Raw genomic sequence first — 17254 nt, 5'->3', positions numbered from 1 at the left:
AGTGTGATTATTTATGTCTATACCTCTCCTTCTGACTCATTTCACTCAGCATAATGCTCTCCATATTAATCCGAGAATAAGCAATTTCCATTACTTCATTTTTTTCTAATAGCTGCATAGTATTATATGTACATCATACTACATCTATATTGTGTAGTTGTACCAGTTTCTTTATCTACTCATCTGTTCTCAGGTACTTGAGTTGTTTTCAGATTCTGGTTATTGTGAATAGTGTGCAGTAGAAGTGTAGAGGGCTTTTCTGTATTGTGTTTTTGGCCCCTAGGTTATATTCCCAGGAGCAATATTTCTGGGTCCTATGGGAATTCAATTTCTAGGGTTTTTTTTTTTTTTTTTAGGGAGGGGGTCCTTACTGTTTTTCAAAAATGCTGGACCAGTTGAACCAGTGCACATTTCCCATCACAAATGTTCCAGTCCCCCCCCTCCTTTACCTGCCTCTATGACAGATTCTCATTATCTTTCTCTGTGTGTCTCTCTGTCTCATTAATCTGTTAAACCTAATAGATTACTCAAGATATCTACCCTAAAACAGATATTAAAACCAAGTCCGAGGGGGGGGGGGCGGAAATGGGGGGTAAAAAAAAAACCAAGTCCAGATAGAGAATTTGATCTAGAATGATTAAAAAATAGATGGTTTGAACTAGAATGATAGGACAGCAGATAGGGCATTTGCCTGGCATGTGATATCAATCAGTTTGATTCCCGGCATTCCATTTGGTCCCTGAGTCTGTCAGGAGTAAGCCCTGAGCATCACCAGGTATGATCCCAAAATAACACAGAACAAAAATAGATGGTCTAGATAACTGGTCATTGTTAAAGAGTTCCAATGAGGGCAGCTATTTGAAAAACAGATTAGAATTCAGAAAACCGTTGGGTTTTCAGCAGAAGGGAAATTTGTTTGCAAGTTCTGGGTTTACCAGTGTAAGCTTTTAGAATCTACTACCAAACAACATGGACCTGGTTATTTGATTTGGGCTATGAAAGAAAAGTAGAACTTGTATTAGTACTAAGTTCATGCCAACCCTTTTAGTCTATTTGCTTTGAGCTCTTCTATCAACAAAACTCAAAATAGTTTGGTCCTAGTCTAGAGTTAAGCGTACTAGTTAAAGTACATTGATCCAACATATATAGTTGAAAGGCAGCAGAGGTAGAGAAATGTCTTTCATGATTTTCTATAAGTCCAGGAGCTCTTCTGGTGCAGAGCTTCCTTTGCTCCATTTTGTTCAATTCTCTTTTGACATCTTACCTCTGCTTTTCCCTCCTTGACGTTTTTTGTCTTTCTGACTTCTTACTGTTTTTACTATTCCACCAGAGAAAACTTTGATGAACCAGAACACAGAACACAAACACTTCTTTGTGTATATTTTTTTCCCTCTATAACTACTATTTTCTTGTTGTTTTGTTTTTGAAACATACCTGGTAGTACTCAGGGGTTAACTCCTGGCTCTGTGCCTAAAAAGTCATCTCTGATAGTGTTTGGGGGACCATATGGGATGCCAAGGATTGAACCTGGGTCAGGTGCATACAAGGCAAATGCCCTTCCCATGGTGCTGTCACTGTGACTCCTACTCTTTTTTTTTTTTTAAACAAAAAATTTTAATCAGTAGCATACTTAAGAAACTCTTCTGTATACTTTTTTTTAAATTCTTTTTTTTTGGGGGGGGGTGGGGCACATCCATTGGTACTTGGGTTACTTCTGGCTCTGCACCGGAAATTGCTCCTGGCAGGCTCGGGGGACCATATGGGATACTAGGGATCAAACACAGGTCAATCTTGGGTCGGCCGCATGCAGCAGCAATCCAAGTGCCCTACCACTGTGCTATCTCTCCAGCCCCTTCTGGGTATGTTTTATGTGGAAAATGGTGAATTAGAGTTAAAGAACAGCAGCTACAATAATCAGAGATCTCTACACCTTGTTTATTTGACTAGCCTTACAGAATTTGTTGACTCTTGAAAGTCCAGACATTCTTCTATAATAAATTTTATGAGTGATGCTCTATTTATATATTGAAACATTTATATAGAACATGCTCTTGTAGATTATTTTTCAGGCTTTTTTTCCCCCATCTATCTCTAGGGTTGCAATAGTTTCTAAATCCTTTGAAGGACAAACTGACCGCACAGAAGAGTGGTACGGAACCCAATATAAGCAAGAAGCCATCCCTGAAGATGTCATCAAGGTAGGATTAGCATGCCTGTGACTGAGCCTGATGGTAGAACTCCACGGGGTCCCTTGCCTCTCAGCCCAGAGTGAGAAGGATGGTGGTGCAGACTTGATGGGAACACGGGCAGAGAGAAATCTGGAATTTGCAATGATTTCACTGAAACGGGTGGTATATTTTTCTTTTCCTATCTTTTCTTTTCTTTTTTTTTTTTTTTTTTTTTTTGGTTTTTGAGCCACACCTGGCAGTGCTCAGGTTACTCCTGGCTGTCTGCTCAGAAATAGCTCCTGGCAGGCATGGGGATCATATGGGACACCGAGATTCGAACCAACCACCTTTGGTCCTGGATTGGCTGCTTGCAAGGCAAACACTGCTGTGCTATCTCTCTGGGCCCCTTTTCTTTTCTTATCTTTTTTGTTGTTGTTGTTGTTGTTGTTTTCTCTTTTATTGGTATGGGGATGAGGGGGTGGGGGTGGTGAGGTGGTATTTTTTTTTTTTTTGCTGTATTATATCATTACTCTTTTTTTTCTCAACATAGGGAAATTAGAAATAATTTTTAAACAAGATTATTTTGATAGCATTTTAAGTCATTCATACTTATCCCATATTTATTTTTATTTTCATTGGTTGTACAGCTTTGAAATAGTGTCTTTTTTCATGTTAATATACCAGTAAATATTGCTCTGATTTGACTCAAGCATTTCTTGGGGCCAGAGCGATAGTGCAGCGGTAGGGCGTATGCTTTACATGCGGCTGATCCAGGATGGACCTCAGTTTGATCCCCGGCGTCCCATATGGTTCCCCGATTTCTGAGCATATAGCCAGGAGTAACCCCTGAGCGTCATGGGTGTAGCCCAAAAACAAAACAAAACAAAAAATATCATATTTATATACCTGTGATAATGCAGAAAAAAAGTCATTGTATCTGACCTGCTAAAACTGTAAGGACAGCTGTTCTTTCATGAAAAACTAGTCTGAACTGAACTAGTCCTAAAGCAGGAGCAAGCCCCTACTCACCAAACCATATTCATATACCTTGACATGTGTGCCCCAAATAGTTAACTTCTTTGGGACTTCATTGTTTTCCAGTCCTTATTGTTCTGCTATTCTAGATACTTTAAGTTTGTTATTTATAAGTAATGTGGTCAACATCCCTCTAGTCCCGGTGCCAAAATATACAGATAGGACAAAAATGGAGTTCTACAAGAAGATGCACAACTATACCACCTTTACTAGAAACCAGGTTACTGGATTTAGAATTATAGGCTGTGGATTGCATTTTATTTTTTCTTTAAGTAATGAAGTCTTGGGCCAGAGCGATAGGACACCCTTGCACACAGCTGATGTGGCACCACATTTGAACCCCTAATCCCCACCAGGAATGATTCCAAGCGCAGAGCCAGGAGTAGGTCCTGAGGATTGTCAGGTATTGCCCAAAATCCAAAAAAATTAACAAATTATGAAGCCTTACAGAGTTCAAAAATAGGTGGCGTATTACCTGTTCCCCTTGACTTTTAGAATTAGCCCATGAAAAAAAATATATAACTGTAGGTTGTGTCAGCCCTTGTCCCAGAATCCATACTTAAGTTCAGCTTCATCCTTAATGCTTAAGGATTCTTAATCCTTGTGCTTGAATAAGTTCTCTTGTTCTGGGGACTAGAATGATGGTACAGCAGGTAGAGTACTTGCCTTGCATTGAACCAACCCGGGTTCAATTTCCAGCATCCCATATTGTCCCCTAAACACCTTTTGGAGTAATTTCTGAGTGAAGAGCCAGGAACAACCCCTTGAGCATCACTGGATGTGACCCCACAAAAAAAAAAAAAAAAATGAAATGAAAGCTCACTTGTTCTGGCCGGAGAAATACTTGAATAGATTGGAGTGCATTTTTTGGTAAGATGACAAGTTCAGTCTCAGCACTGCATTCTCCTGAGCATTGCCCAGTAATTAAAATTAAAATGTAATATATTTATATATTATGATATATAATTTGTAATAAAAGTTAAAGAAAACAATTCACTTGATCAACTGGAAAGGGGCCAAGTCTTAAGTGCTAATGGGGCCAGAGTGATAGTACAGCAGGTAGGGCATTTGTCTTGCATACTGCAGACGCAGTTATAATACCCAGCATTCCATATGGTCTCCTCAAATGCCAAGAGTGATTCCTGAGTGCAAAACCAGGAGTAGCCCCTAAATACAGCTGAATGTGGCCCCAAAAATACAAAAACAAACTAAAGAAGTGCTAGTGGTGAAGGTTGGGAAGATAATTTAAAAGGGATGGGGCTCAGGTGGGAGCCCAGAGTTTGATATGCATGGCTAAAATTTCACAAAGCAAAATAGTAATGAAGTGAAAGAATGACCACTTAGAGACTAGTTTTTGGGCGTTACAAGAATGTGAGTTAGTGAGGATAAAAGCTTATATAAATGATTTTTTTTTTTACCTAGCAGTTGTGTAGCTATATAAGTGGAGATTTTTCTCCACTTTAAAAAAAAAACAAAAAAACTAAAGCCAAACACAGTCCTTCATAATCAATTTTCCACTTGCTAGATTGTTTATTAGTCTTGCTCAGTCATTTTAGAACTCTATGAAAAGGAATGAAATATAAATACAATGGGCCGGGCGGTGGCGCTGGAGGTAAGGTGCCTGCCTTGCCTGCGCTAGCCTAGGACGGACCGCGGTTCGATCCCCCGGTGTCCCATATGGTCCCCCAAGAAGCCAGGAGCAACTTCTGAGCGCATAGCCAGGAGTAACCCCTGAGCGGCACAGGGTGTGGCCCAAAAACCAAAAAAAAAAAAAAAGAAATATAAATACAAGACTTTTAGTGCCAAAGCAATCTACATTTTCATAAAGAACCGTCAGTAGATTTTGGAAGCAACTTCTTTATATCTATTAGGGGAAAATTGTCTGGCTTTTATCCCCTTTTAATATTTGCCTGAATACTGAACAGAATAATGATTTTAAACTGCTGAATCAGACTCTTAGTTGATTGTTTATGCTTGTTTTTAATTTTTTTTCTAGAAATGGCAAAATGCTGATCTGAATGGAAAATTTAAACTTCCAACGAAAAATGAATTTATTCCTACGAATTTTGAGATTTTACCGTTAGAAAAAGAAGCAACACCATACCCTTCTCTTATCAAGGTAACATGCTAGAATTGGTAGTTTTTAATTTAGGATCAGGGCACTTAACTTGTAGCCAAACCAGGTTCAATTCCCAGCATCCCGTATGTTACCTTGAGCACTGAGTGAGGAGTTAGCCCTAAAACTAGCCCTAAAACCCCCAAATAGATGTTTTTAATGAATTAAAGCTTAGGTTACTTAAGAAAAAAACATTGTTATTTTTGTTTCTTGCTTTAATCATCTTCAGAGTTAGAGTATATTAAATCAATTATATCATTTTTCATTTTCAAAATAAGTTTCAAGTGAACGTCTAAGACTAGTTTCACTATAGTTTGAATTAACTATGAAGTCAAAACACTTTTTAAAAACATTGGCTGTAGTTTAATATACAACAATCACTTTGTAATTTAATGGTTAAAAATCCACTAACAGGCCAAGCCATAGCATAATAGGTAGACTGTTTGCATCCCAAAAATGTCCATAAATATTTATTTTCATCTCCCATAGATTTTGAAGGTCAGAAATCTGGAAATGGTTTAATTGGATAATTCTGGCTTTGGGTCTCATGAGGTTTTATAGTCAGGCTCAGTAGTCACCTTCCAGATCTACTGTTGGAAGGCCTGAGTTCTTTATCACCGTGGCCTCTCCATAGAGTTAAACCCCCCATGATCAAGATGGAATTCAAAGTATCTTATGATCTCATCTCAGCAATTGAGATTGATCTATCTATACTCAGATAGACCAACCCTCATGTAGTTTGGGAAAGAAGCCTGGCTCCACAAATCTCTGGATCCCAAGAACACTGACACAAAATGGTGTGTGTGTGAGTGGGTACAGTATTGGGATTGCCTTCTCCATCTTCCTCCATGGTGTCCCTACTTCTGTAACTCAAGGAACATGGAAGGATGATTTCTCTGTAGTTAGCGGTCCTGTATCTCCAAACTCCGATCTCTTGTCCCTGTTGTTACGCTTCAAGGTCATAAGATGGCAATCCTTGCAGAGTAGAACTTAGCCACTGCCTCTGTTCATGAGATTGATTTGCTCCATCATGTTTCCATAACCAGATTGTTTCTCCATCACAGGATACAGCCATGAGCAAACTCTGGTTCAAGCAAGATGATAAGTTTTTCCTGCCCAAGGCTTGTCTCAATTTTGAATTTTTCAGGTATGTAAATCACAGAGTCTCTTGTAAGCCAACAGTTACATCTCTGAGTGTTCTCTGCTTTCTTGAGAAACCATGTCTAGGAATAAAAAGAGTTAGAGGGAGCCCAGGAGATAATACAAATCATTTACGGATTTGCCTTATACATAGCCCATCCTTGTATTTGTTTACCTCTTATTGTCCTACTTGCAGGAGTGAGCACAACACTCCACATCCAGTCCCTATCCTTATAGGGACTTATTATTTAACCTAAAGAAGGGAAAGCTGCTGCTGTTCATGATTCACTCATTTTTACTTTCTTTTGATAGCTGTAACTTCACAATGATTTGTATTCACTAGTGGGAAACTCTTCCCGACTTCCAAGATTTTAAAAATTGGAGATGCTATAGACTTAGTGGAAGTTTTTTTTTTTTTTTTGTTTTTTTTGTTTTTTTTGTTTTTGGGCCACACCCAGTAACGCTCAGGGGTTACTCCTGGCTATGTGCTCAGAAGTTGCTCCTGGCTTGGGGGACCATATGGGACACCGGGGGATCGAACCACGGTCCGTCCAAGGCTAGCGCAGGCAAGGCAAGCACCTTACCTTTAGCGCCACCACCCGGCCCCAGACTTAGTGGAAGTTTCATTGAAGAGCCAGAATGATAATACAGAAGGTAGTGTGTTTGCCTTGCTTGCAGCCAACCTGTTTTCAAACCCTGGCTTCCAATTATGGTACCCTTAGCTCACCAGGAGTGCAGAGTTATGAGTAACCCCTGAGCACTGCCAGATATGGCCCAAAACAGAATAAAAAAGTTTAATTGAAGATAGACTAATGAGATAGTACAGCAGTAGTGAGCTTGCCTTGCATACTGCTGACCTGATTTAATTCCTGGCAACCCATATAGTCCCCCCAGACCCACTAAGGAGTTTCCTAAGTGCAAAGCCAGGAGTAAGCCCTAAGTACTGAAAGTGTTGTCCAAATAGAGAGAGGGGAAGAAGAGAGAAGAGCCAGCCACATTGGCTACCACCCTGTTTCCCGTTGCTGGCTCCTCATATTTCCTGTGCACTGTCAGGTGTATTCTAATACCTCATACCCCCAGAAAAATAAATATTCTGGAAAAGGGATAAAGAATCTCGATAGAAAGTGAATATATCACCAATTACGTTGAGGTTTATAGGACTATAAACACTATGATTTATAGCATGAGATTTAGAGATTATCTAGGTGTATGATGAGATTGTTGGTTTTTTATAGTAGACATGAACTATTCAGTTATGATTTTGTTAGTAGGGAGCATTTTAAACCTGGCTTTATTTTTGTTATAGTGACTATTTTTAGTCACTATTTGATGAATATATTTTTTATCCTTTCCCCCTATGATGAATTTTTTTCCTCCCCCTCCCATGATGAATATTTTTAACACACTGAGCAGCCTATGTCCACATTGCCATTCGGATTTTTTTTTTTAATTATGAATTACTTCAAGTACACTTTGAGGGACGCTTTGACATTTGACCAAATTAGTAATCTTTCTTCCCTACATGATTACACACTGTGTGTTCTGCTCTTTCTCAAGGTAAACACTGTTTAGTTTAGGGTTGGGTTGGAGCCACACCCGGCAATGCTCAGGACTTATTTGTGGCTCTGCGCTAAGAGCTCCTGCCAGGCTTGGGTACCATATGGGATGCTGGAGATCAAACCCAGGTAGGTCCCAACTCAGCTACATGTAAGACAAATGCCCTCCCACTGTGCTATCACTCTGGCTTCTTCTTGTACACTTTTAAAGATATTTTTGTGTGTGTGTGTTGTACCATTTTGGATTATGTTCATGTATATACAGAGTCAGTTTTTAAAACTGACCCTTATATTTAGGCATATAGATATGTGGTTACATAATATTTTTGTCAGTTAACTAGCAAACCTGAATATAAGTGTCATGGATGAATTTTGTTTCCTTAGTTTGTTAAAGCCTCTGTTCACCAGCACAGCTATGAAGATGCAGGGTATTAGGGCTCCTCTTGGAGTTGTATTCTGAGTTAAAGCTGTGTTGCTTTGTCTTCTCAGGTTGGATTTATGTTTGGCTTTTTTTTGGGGGGGCCACGCCCGGCTGTGCTCAGGAGTTGCTCCTGGCTATCTGCTCAGAAATAGCTCCTGGCAGGCACGGGGGACCATATGGGACACCGGGATTCGAACCAACCACCTTAGGTCCTGCATCGGCTGCTTGCAGGGCAAACACCGCTGTGCTATATCTCTGGCCCCATGTTTGGCTTTTTAGTTAGGGAAGCTGCCATGGTCTTGGGAAGTCTTTTCATGGACGACTCTTTTGAGGATTTTGCTTGTGAGCTGACCTGTTCTTAGTTGTGGAGGTCCCAAAATGCTTTAAAAATTCAACCAAGGCCTGAAGTGATAGCACCATGGGTAAGGGCATCTGCTTTGGTTGGAGCCAATCCAGGTTCAATCCCCAGCATCCCATATGGTCCTTTGAGCCTACCAAGAATGATTCTTGAGTGCAAGCAAGGAGTGACCCCTCAGTGCCTCCTGCTGTTGCCCCCCCAAAAAACAAAAACAAACAACAAAGAAATACAACCTATAATAAACAACCTTGTAACCACAGTATATTTAAATAAAATAATTTTGAAAAATCAACTACAGAGGGGCTGGAGAGGTGGTGCTAGAGGTAAGGCGTCTGCCTTGCAAGCGCCAGCCTATGACAGACCGCGGTTTGATCCCTAGGTGTCCCATATGGTCCCCCCAAGCCCGGGGCAATTTTTGGAGCACATAGCCAGGAGTAACCCCTGAGCATGAAACTGGTGTTGCCCCCCCCCCCAAAAAAAATCAACTACAGAGCATGTAGTATTTTCAGGAAGAGAAAATCTGTATAACTGTTCTGTACTTTTTTTTTGGGGGGGGGTCACACCTGGTGGCGATCAGGGGTTACTCCTGGCTTTGTGCTCAGAAATCACTCCTGACAAGCTCAGGAAATCGAACCCCAGGTTCGCTGTGTACAAGGCAAATGCCCTACTGCTGTGATATCTCTCTGGCCCTGTAACTGTACTATATTTATATTTGGTTTTGTTTGTTTTTAATTTTGGGGGTGATGCTAGGAATTATCCCTGTGATCATACAACAGTGTATTGTACTGCTGTACAGTACTGTACTTAATTCCTTCAGTGCCATAGTCATTTGCCCCTGTTTTTGCTCTATAGTCAGTTTCATTATAATTGATGGCTTTGCTCTCAGCAAAAGAAAAAAATCAATTATTTCCACATTAATCATATTTACTGGTAGAGGGAAACTTGTAATTTATGAACCAGCCAAACAGGAAATTGCCTTAACTCCAGTGTACTAACTGTCCCTCCCTGGGATCTCCCCATTCCATACCTTTCTAACTCTGATGTTCCCCCAGACTTGCAGTCTCAATTCCCTAATTAACTCCTTACCAGGCATTAGATATATAACTTCTGGGGTTCTGGGTTTAAGTCCTGGCATCTCATACATGGAAATTGTGTCCCCTTAAGAATAGAGGTGGGGGTCGGAGAGATAGCATAGAGGTAAGGCATTTGCCGTGCATGCAGATCCCATATGGTCCCCTGAGCCTGCCAGGAGGAACCCCTATGCACTGCTGGGCATGACCCAAAAACCAAAAACCAAAAAAAAAGAATAGAGGTGTTGGACCAGAGTGGTAATGCAGTAATAGAGCATTTTACCTCGCACACAGCCAGCCCAGGACTGATGGTGGTTCGAATCCCAGCATCCCATATGTCCCCCCATGCCTACTAGGAGCAATTTCTGAGCATAGAGCCAGGAATAAGCCCTGAGCGGCGTCAGGTGTGTCAAAAAAAAAAAAATGAATAGAGGTATTGATGGACTCATAGCAGTTTTTCTTCTCTATCACTGCTACCTTATCCATTACTCCTGTTCCATCTAGCTGCTGAATTTTTTGCATTGCACTGTTGTCCTTGGTGTGTCATTTAAATTTACTGCTTGGATAGGATGTAGTCCAGTGCTCTAGCACTTTCCTGCAAGGCCCTAGCTTTGATACCTGGCACCACCACCAGAAGAAGTTATTATGTGTCTCCTCCAAAGACACTTGACTGTATAACTCTCTGAAATCAGGAAGTTTTCCTTCTTTGTTTCCAGGACCTTGGAAGGAACCTAGTTTTGTAATAAACATGTAATATATATATGATGAATGAGTGACTCTTTACTTTCTTCTCATAAAGATAAGCAATGTCATATAGTCATGAATAAGCCTTTTGACTTGTTTTGATCCTCATGCTGCTTCTACAGACCTGTGTGAGATAAATAAGTATGTTATTTATTTGAAAAACAAGATTATGGGGTCGGAGTGGTGGCGCAAGCAGTAAGGTGTTCAATCCCCCGGATTCCCATATGGTTACCCCAAGCCAGGAGTGATTTCTGAGCACATAGCCAGGAGTAAGCCCTGAGCGTCACTGGGTGTGGCAAAAAAAAAAAGAAAAACAAAGATTTAAATGATCTCTGTTGTCCTATTTATCTGTAGCACTCTGTTCTTGCTTTCTCTTGTTACTCTTTCTCACTTATATAATTCTCTGTTTTAATAGTGTTTCCTAGTTCTGACTACACTTGCTATAATTAACATGGTAGAAAAATTCAATTATTTCCACAGACAGTGCTTTAGCTCTTTTGGTTTTAAGGAAGACTCGGAGATAAGCTACCATTTTCACATATTTCAGTTTTTCTCTTTTAAGTTAACTGATACCGTGCAAGCACAGACACAGTCTTAAGTCAATCAAGAATGTGTCTTGCGGGCCCGGAGAGATAGCACAGCGGCGTTTGCCTTGCAAGCAGCCAATCCAGGACCAAAGGTGGTTGGTTCAAATCCCGGTGTCCCATATGGTCCCCCTTGCCTACCAGGAGCTATTTCTGAGCAGACAGCCAGGAGTAACCCCTGAGCACCGCCGGGTCTGACCCAAAAAGCCAAAAACCAAAAAAAAAAAAAAAAAAAAGAATGTGTCTTGCTTAGAGGCCTAGAGTATCAGTCCTGGGGCCAGAGAGATAGCACAGCTGTAGGGCATGTGTCTTGCAAGCTGCTGACCCAGGATGGTCTTGGGATCTATTCTTCGCACCCCTTATGGTCCCTCACGCCTGCCAGGAGTGATTTCTGAAAGCAGAGCCAGGAGTAATCCCTGAGCACCACGTAGTGCAGCCCGAAATCAAACAAAGAAACAGTATTAATCCTATGAGAAACCTCCCCCTGCTTTTAGCACAAAGGTAGACTTGTGCCCATTCCTTTGTCCTGCCTTTCTGCCACACCCTCTATAGAAGTAATGCCTTTTCCCTCTTCACCATACATGGCATATTTCAGGCTTCTTATCCTTGGTAAAAAGAAGAAACAGAGGGCCCGGAGCAGTTCGATCCCCTGGTTTCCCATATGGTCCCCCAAGCCAGGAACAATTTCGGAGCACATAGCCAGGAGTAACCCCTGAGCGTCACCATTTGTGGCAGAAAAAAAAAAAAAGAAAAGAAAAGAAACAGGGCTGGAGCAATAGCACAGTGGGTAGTGCATTGACTGCCTGTGGTCAACCCAGGCTTAATCCAGAATGGTTCCCCTAGACTGCCAGGAATGAACCCTGAGCACTTCGAGGTGTCGCCCCCAAACAAAACAAAATGAAGAAGAAAACAAACTCAGGAATTCAAGCCAGGTCTTCAGGAAATGGCATTAACTGGTATTCGGTTTCTTGATCCTTCTTAAAAGGCCACATCACATGGGGAACTAATAAAACAGCAATTTTACTGTCAACATTTTCTTCCAGCCCATTTGCTTATGTGGACCCCTTGCACTGTAACATGGCCTATTTGTACCTTGAGCTCCTCAAAGACTCACTCAACGAGTATGCATATGCAGCAGAGCTAGCAGGCTTGAGCTATGATCTCCAAAATACCATCTATGGGATGTATGTAAGTACCCACGTCTTAGAGCCTTCCACTCATCAACATTTTTTATATTGATTTGATGGAAGCATTTTTGATTGAGGGTATGAGTTTAATTTCTTTTTTTTTAATTTTTATGGCTAATCATAATTTCTCATCATTTTTAAGTTACTCTTATTCTAAGTATCAACAATATTCCATTCATATCGTGCAAATTTTCCATGATTTCTTTTTTTGACCATCTTTCATCAGATCGTCTTATTTTTCTCCTCAAACAAAATTGACCCCATGTAGGTTAAGATCTCATTCATTCAATAGCAAAGTCTTGGTCAGAAAGCAGAGAAAGAAGGCTTGCTGCCGTTGTCAACAGAAGGTTGGCCGATACTATTTCCCTCAAATTCCGATTCTGAGGCTGCATATTCATACTCTTCGGTCATGTTTCTTCATTACCATGTCACTGCTTGAGGTATCAAAGCATTTCTTTTGTTTTTCTTTTGTTAGTCGCTACATTTATGCTGATCCTCTCCATTGCAACATGACATACCTGTTTATCAGGTTATTGAAGGATGATTTAAAAGAGTATACATATGCAGCACGCCTTTCAGGTTTGAGCTATGCCATTGCATCAGGAATGAATGCAATACTTGTAAGTAAAATGAAGACCAAAATAAAGGTGCCACCCTGGTTAAGCATTATGTTGAGCTTGAGAAAACGATTAACTTCTGCGTTTTTAAACAAGAAGATGGTATTTTTTTTTCTTGCACCTTTTGAATAAGATTGAAGATCTCGGATTAGTAGTTATTCCACTAAACGAATGACTCAGTAGAGCCTAGTGCATCTTGTGGACATGTATGTGTGCTACAGTTATTTGCATGCTCCTTCACTTGGAACGTTTAACATATTAATCCTGACAGCATGTTGTTTGTTCCACATATTTAAATAGATTAATGTCTAAGTAAAATCTATCCATAGTCACTGTGTGGCACTTAAATTTTACTTGTAAGCTGCTATTTCTGCTAATAGCGGTAGAAAAGTTCCTGTGTTCATATACACCGGACACTTTCATTTGTTTTGTGGCACGCATCATTTACTGCTTCTAAGTATATGTTTTTAAATTCAGCATCATTAAATGCATCCCAAGAAGTAACTACATCCCTGTTCTTAAAACTTGCTGACATTTTTCCAAATATTTTTGAGTTAACATTTTCCAAACTAACGCTCACATATAGCACACATTCATCTTCACTTTAGATTATGTTGTTTGTTCCAGTGGAAACTAAAACGAGAGCATGTGCTGCATCATCCTTACCAAACAAAATGAGGAGTTTATACAAAATACTTTTAAACTTTTCAAGTTTTATCTTACAGTGACCATTTCTACACAAGTAAATTTTCTGGTTTTGTTTAATGTAGAACGATTGTCTATAAGCTGTCCTCAGCATCCAGGGAAATTTGAAGCCCAGAAGAAACAGTAAACCCCAAGTGGAAAAGTAGTAGTCTGTTTATTTTTTTGCTGTTGAATTTTAGTAGTATATTACCCTGAAAATAAATTATGTTTGGGGACCAGAGATATTACAGCAAGTAGGGCACTTGTCTTACATGTGGCTAACCCAGGTTTGATCCTGAACTCCACATGTAGTCACCCAACTCCCACCAGGAGTAAGCCCTGAACACTCTTGTTGTCCATCTAGTTCTCTCAGTATCATGATGTACTTTTCTGTGGCCACGGGTCCTCACTCCTGGAAATCCTATCATTTTTTTGCAGCATGGAGGCTTTCTTAGGTATTTTGGATGCATTGTCTCCTTGGCTACTATGGGTGCCACCATCTTAGGAATACAGGTGGCATCCCCTGATTTTCAGTACTTTCTGAGACTGTGAAGTAACTTTTCCTAAGGTAGAATCTGATGGCATGAAATCACTGTACTCTCACTTTATATTTGTTTCACTGCCTTGGGCTTTTGGGACATCAGAACCTGTCAAATAAACAAGCAGTGATATGTTTATTGAGCAACTCTGAATGAAAAAAGGGGTTAAATATGCCATATTAATATAAAATAAGGCTGCCTAATTTCATCAGAGGTAAATACAAACCATTTGAGATTTAATATTTTATTCCTGGGATATTTTACACTTTTTTACTATACCTAAAAAACTCAATCTTGCTATTCCTTGGAAATTCTTCTTGGGGGCTGGAGAGATAGCATGGAGGTAAGGCGTTTGCCTTTCATGCAAGAGGTCATCGGTTCGAATCCCAGCGTCCCATATGGTCCCCCGTGCCTGCCAGGAGCAATTTCTGAGCATGGAGCCAGGAGTAACCCCTGAGCACTGCCGGGTGTGACCCAAAAACCACAAAAAAAAAAAAAAAAAAAAAAAAAAAAAAAAAGGAAATTCTTCTTGGGGACATAAGAGATAGTATTAGGGCCCGGAGAGATAGCACAGCGGCGTTTGCCTTGCAGGCAGCCGATTTAGGACCAAAGGTGGTTGGTTCAAATCCCAGTGTCCTATATGGTCCCCCATGCCTGCCAGGAGCTATTTCTGAGCAGACAGCCAGGAGTAACCCCTGAGCATCGCCGGTTGTGGCCCAAAACCAAAAAAAAGAAAAAGAAAAAAGAATTAAGGTTTTTTTCTTTAGAAAATGTTTTATTAAAACATCATGATTGGGGCCGGAGAGATAACAAGGAGGTAGGGCATTTGCCTTGCATGCAGAAGGACGGTGGTTCGAATCCTGGCATCCCAGATGGTCCCCTGAGTGCTGCCCAGTGTGACCAAAAAAAAAAAAAAAAAAAAAAAACCACCATGATTTACAAAGTTATTCATATTTAGGAAAATCAAACTCAAGCTTTTCAGTTACTAGTAAAAATAGTTAATTTTATTGTCTCTAAGTTTTAAATGATATAATGAGAAGTTAGATTAAATTTTTTCTTTTTTATTTGTATATACCTGATTGAGGAATTTTCTAAGACATCCAGATTAAGGGCCTATTTGACTTTTATTTGTATATACTTGACTTGGGAAATTTCTAAGAAATCCAGAGTAAGGGCCTAAGAGCTAGTACAGCAAGTAAAGAGCTTGCCTTGCATGTAGGTGACCTGGAATCCTTAGCACTTCAGATGGTCATCCAAGCACTTCCAGAAATGATCCCTGGCCACATCCTGGGGATATGCCCCCCCCCCCAAATTTCAGATTATGATGTTTATTTGGGGAAGTTGGAACGATAGTATAGTAAGTAGTATGTTTGCCTTGCATGTGGTTGAGCCAGGTTCAGTCCCCAGCACCATAAAGGGTCATCTGGGCAATGTCTGGAGTGATCCTTGTTCCACAACAAGGTGTAAGCCCTAAGCACCACCAATTCAAGTGTGGCTTAAACCCACCCTCTTTCCAAACAAAAAAGTATTTATTTTGGTTAGTCAGGGAAATAATTCAAAGGGCTGGAGCATATGCTTTGCGTGTAGTAGGCCCAGGTGTGATCCCTGGCACCACATGACCTCCCAGCACCCAACCACATGTGCTCAAAATAACCAAAATCAACATTAGTTTATTTGGAAGTTGTCTCATGCCATGTTTCGACTTTAAATTGCTTGAACTTTTTTATTCTCTAGCTATCGGTGAAAGGATACAATGATAAACAGCCAATTTTGCTAAAGAAGATTATTGAGAAAATGGCCACCTTTGAGATCGATGAAAAAAGATTTGAAATCATCAAAGAGGCGGTAAGTTTTCTGGGTTCATTTCTGTCAGTGAAATGACCTCAAATATAATTCACTTCACAAGGTGATGTTGTCATGCTCTGAATATTTTCAGAGAGAAGCACTCCCCACCCTGTGTCCATCATCACTCTGTGAGTGTAGATTCCTTTGTGCTAGAAAGCCTCCTGGGCCCATGGCCCATCCACAAGTATGAAGCAGCACTGGCTTTCGGAAAAGCCTGCAGTGATCCTAGGGACATCTTAACTTCCTTTTTGGAGGAGCACATAGTTTTCCCTAGGTGAAAATGGCCTTTTATGAGAATCTTGCTACTTTTGGAGAAACTATCTAGGCCTGATACAAATCCTGCTCAAACTCAGCTCACTCTTAACCCAGTACTGGAAATATGGGATGGATAACTTTTAAGAACCAAACTATGGCCTTTATCATACACAAAAATAAATGGCATTTCTTAAAATGAGCCTATATATATGCACATATGTCTCTGTATGATGTGTATACATACAGTTTATTTTTGGTTTTTGGTTTTGGTTTTTGGTTTTTGGGTCATACCCGGTAGCTACACCTGGCTCTGTGCTCAGAAATCGCTCCTGGCAGGCTCAGGAGACCAAATGGGATGCTGGGATTCGAACTGGGATCTGTATTGTGTTGGCTGCATGCAAGGCAAATGCCTCACCACTGTGCTATCCCTCCGGCCCCACATACATGTATTTTTATATGTAATATTGATCGATAGCATTCCATGTTGCCAACTTATTAGAGACTTTGGGATGGCCTTAGGCACAAAGAATGCCAAGAGGTGGGGTCTTGGAAACCTAAGGATGGCTCTGTACGATCTAGAAACTGCCCCAGCCCAGATACTGAAAAGTCTGTCATTTATGGGTGAGAGAGGAATAAATGCCTTTCTCCATCACATGTCTCTTGAAAGCAAAAAGGGGCAAATATTAGCACATCCCCGCAGCATGATTTATGCAAAGAGCAGGTTGGTATTTATAGTTGATCTTACAAACTTATTTTCAAAGGATCGCTAAAAGTTAGAAACCCGTTTCTCCTTTCTCTAGTATATGCGCTCTCTCAACAACTTCCGGGCTGAGCAGCCCCACCAGCATGCCATGTACTACCTCCGCTTGCTGATGACTGAAGTGGCCTGGACGAAAGATGAGTTGAAAGAAGCCCTGGATGGTGAGGCACAGCCT

At 40.6% G+C, this 17254-nt stretch overlaps 1 protein-coding gene across 2 annotated transcripts in view; it reads left to right on the top strand.

Moving 5' to 3' along the window:
• The window catches only part of IDE (insulin degrading enzyme), a 113729-nt gene that overhangs the window by 79797 nt on the left and 16678 nt on the right, over positions 1-17254 (top strand). Inside the window, exons 12-17 of one of the 2 annotated variants that reach the window (XM_049790823.1) lie at positions 2096-2198; positions 5200-5322; positions 6384-6466; positions 12855-12999; positions 15954-16064; positions 17120-17240. In XM_049790823.1, the coding sequence (XP_049646780.1) occupies positions 2096-2198; positions 5200-5322; positions 6384-6466; positions 12855-12999; positions 15954-16064; positions 17120-17240 (686 nt within the window). Of the gene's footprint in view, positions 1-2095; positions 2199-5199; positions 5323-6383; positions 6467-12235; positions 12381-12854; positions 13000-15953; positions 16065-17119; positions 17241-17254 lie in introns of both variants that reach the window. The other variant, XM_049790822.1, reaches the window with a different exon arrangement.

The sequence above is a fragment of the Suncus etruscus genome, chromosome 17 (assembly GCF_024139225.1).
Source record: "Suncus etruscus isolate mSunEtr1 chromosome 17, mSunEtr1.pri.cur, whole genome shotgun sequence".
Taxonomy (NCBI): Eukaryota; Metazoa; Chordata; class Mammalia; order Eulipotyphla; family Soricidae; genus Suncus; species Suncus etruscus.
Note: the sequence above shows the minus strand (reverse complement) of the source record. Positions and strands in the feature narration are given on the sequence as shown.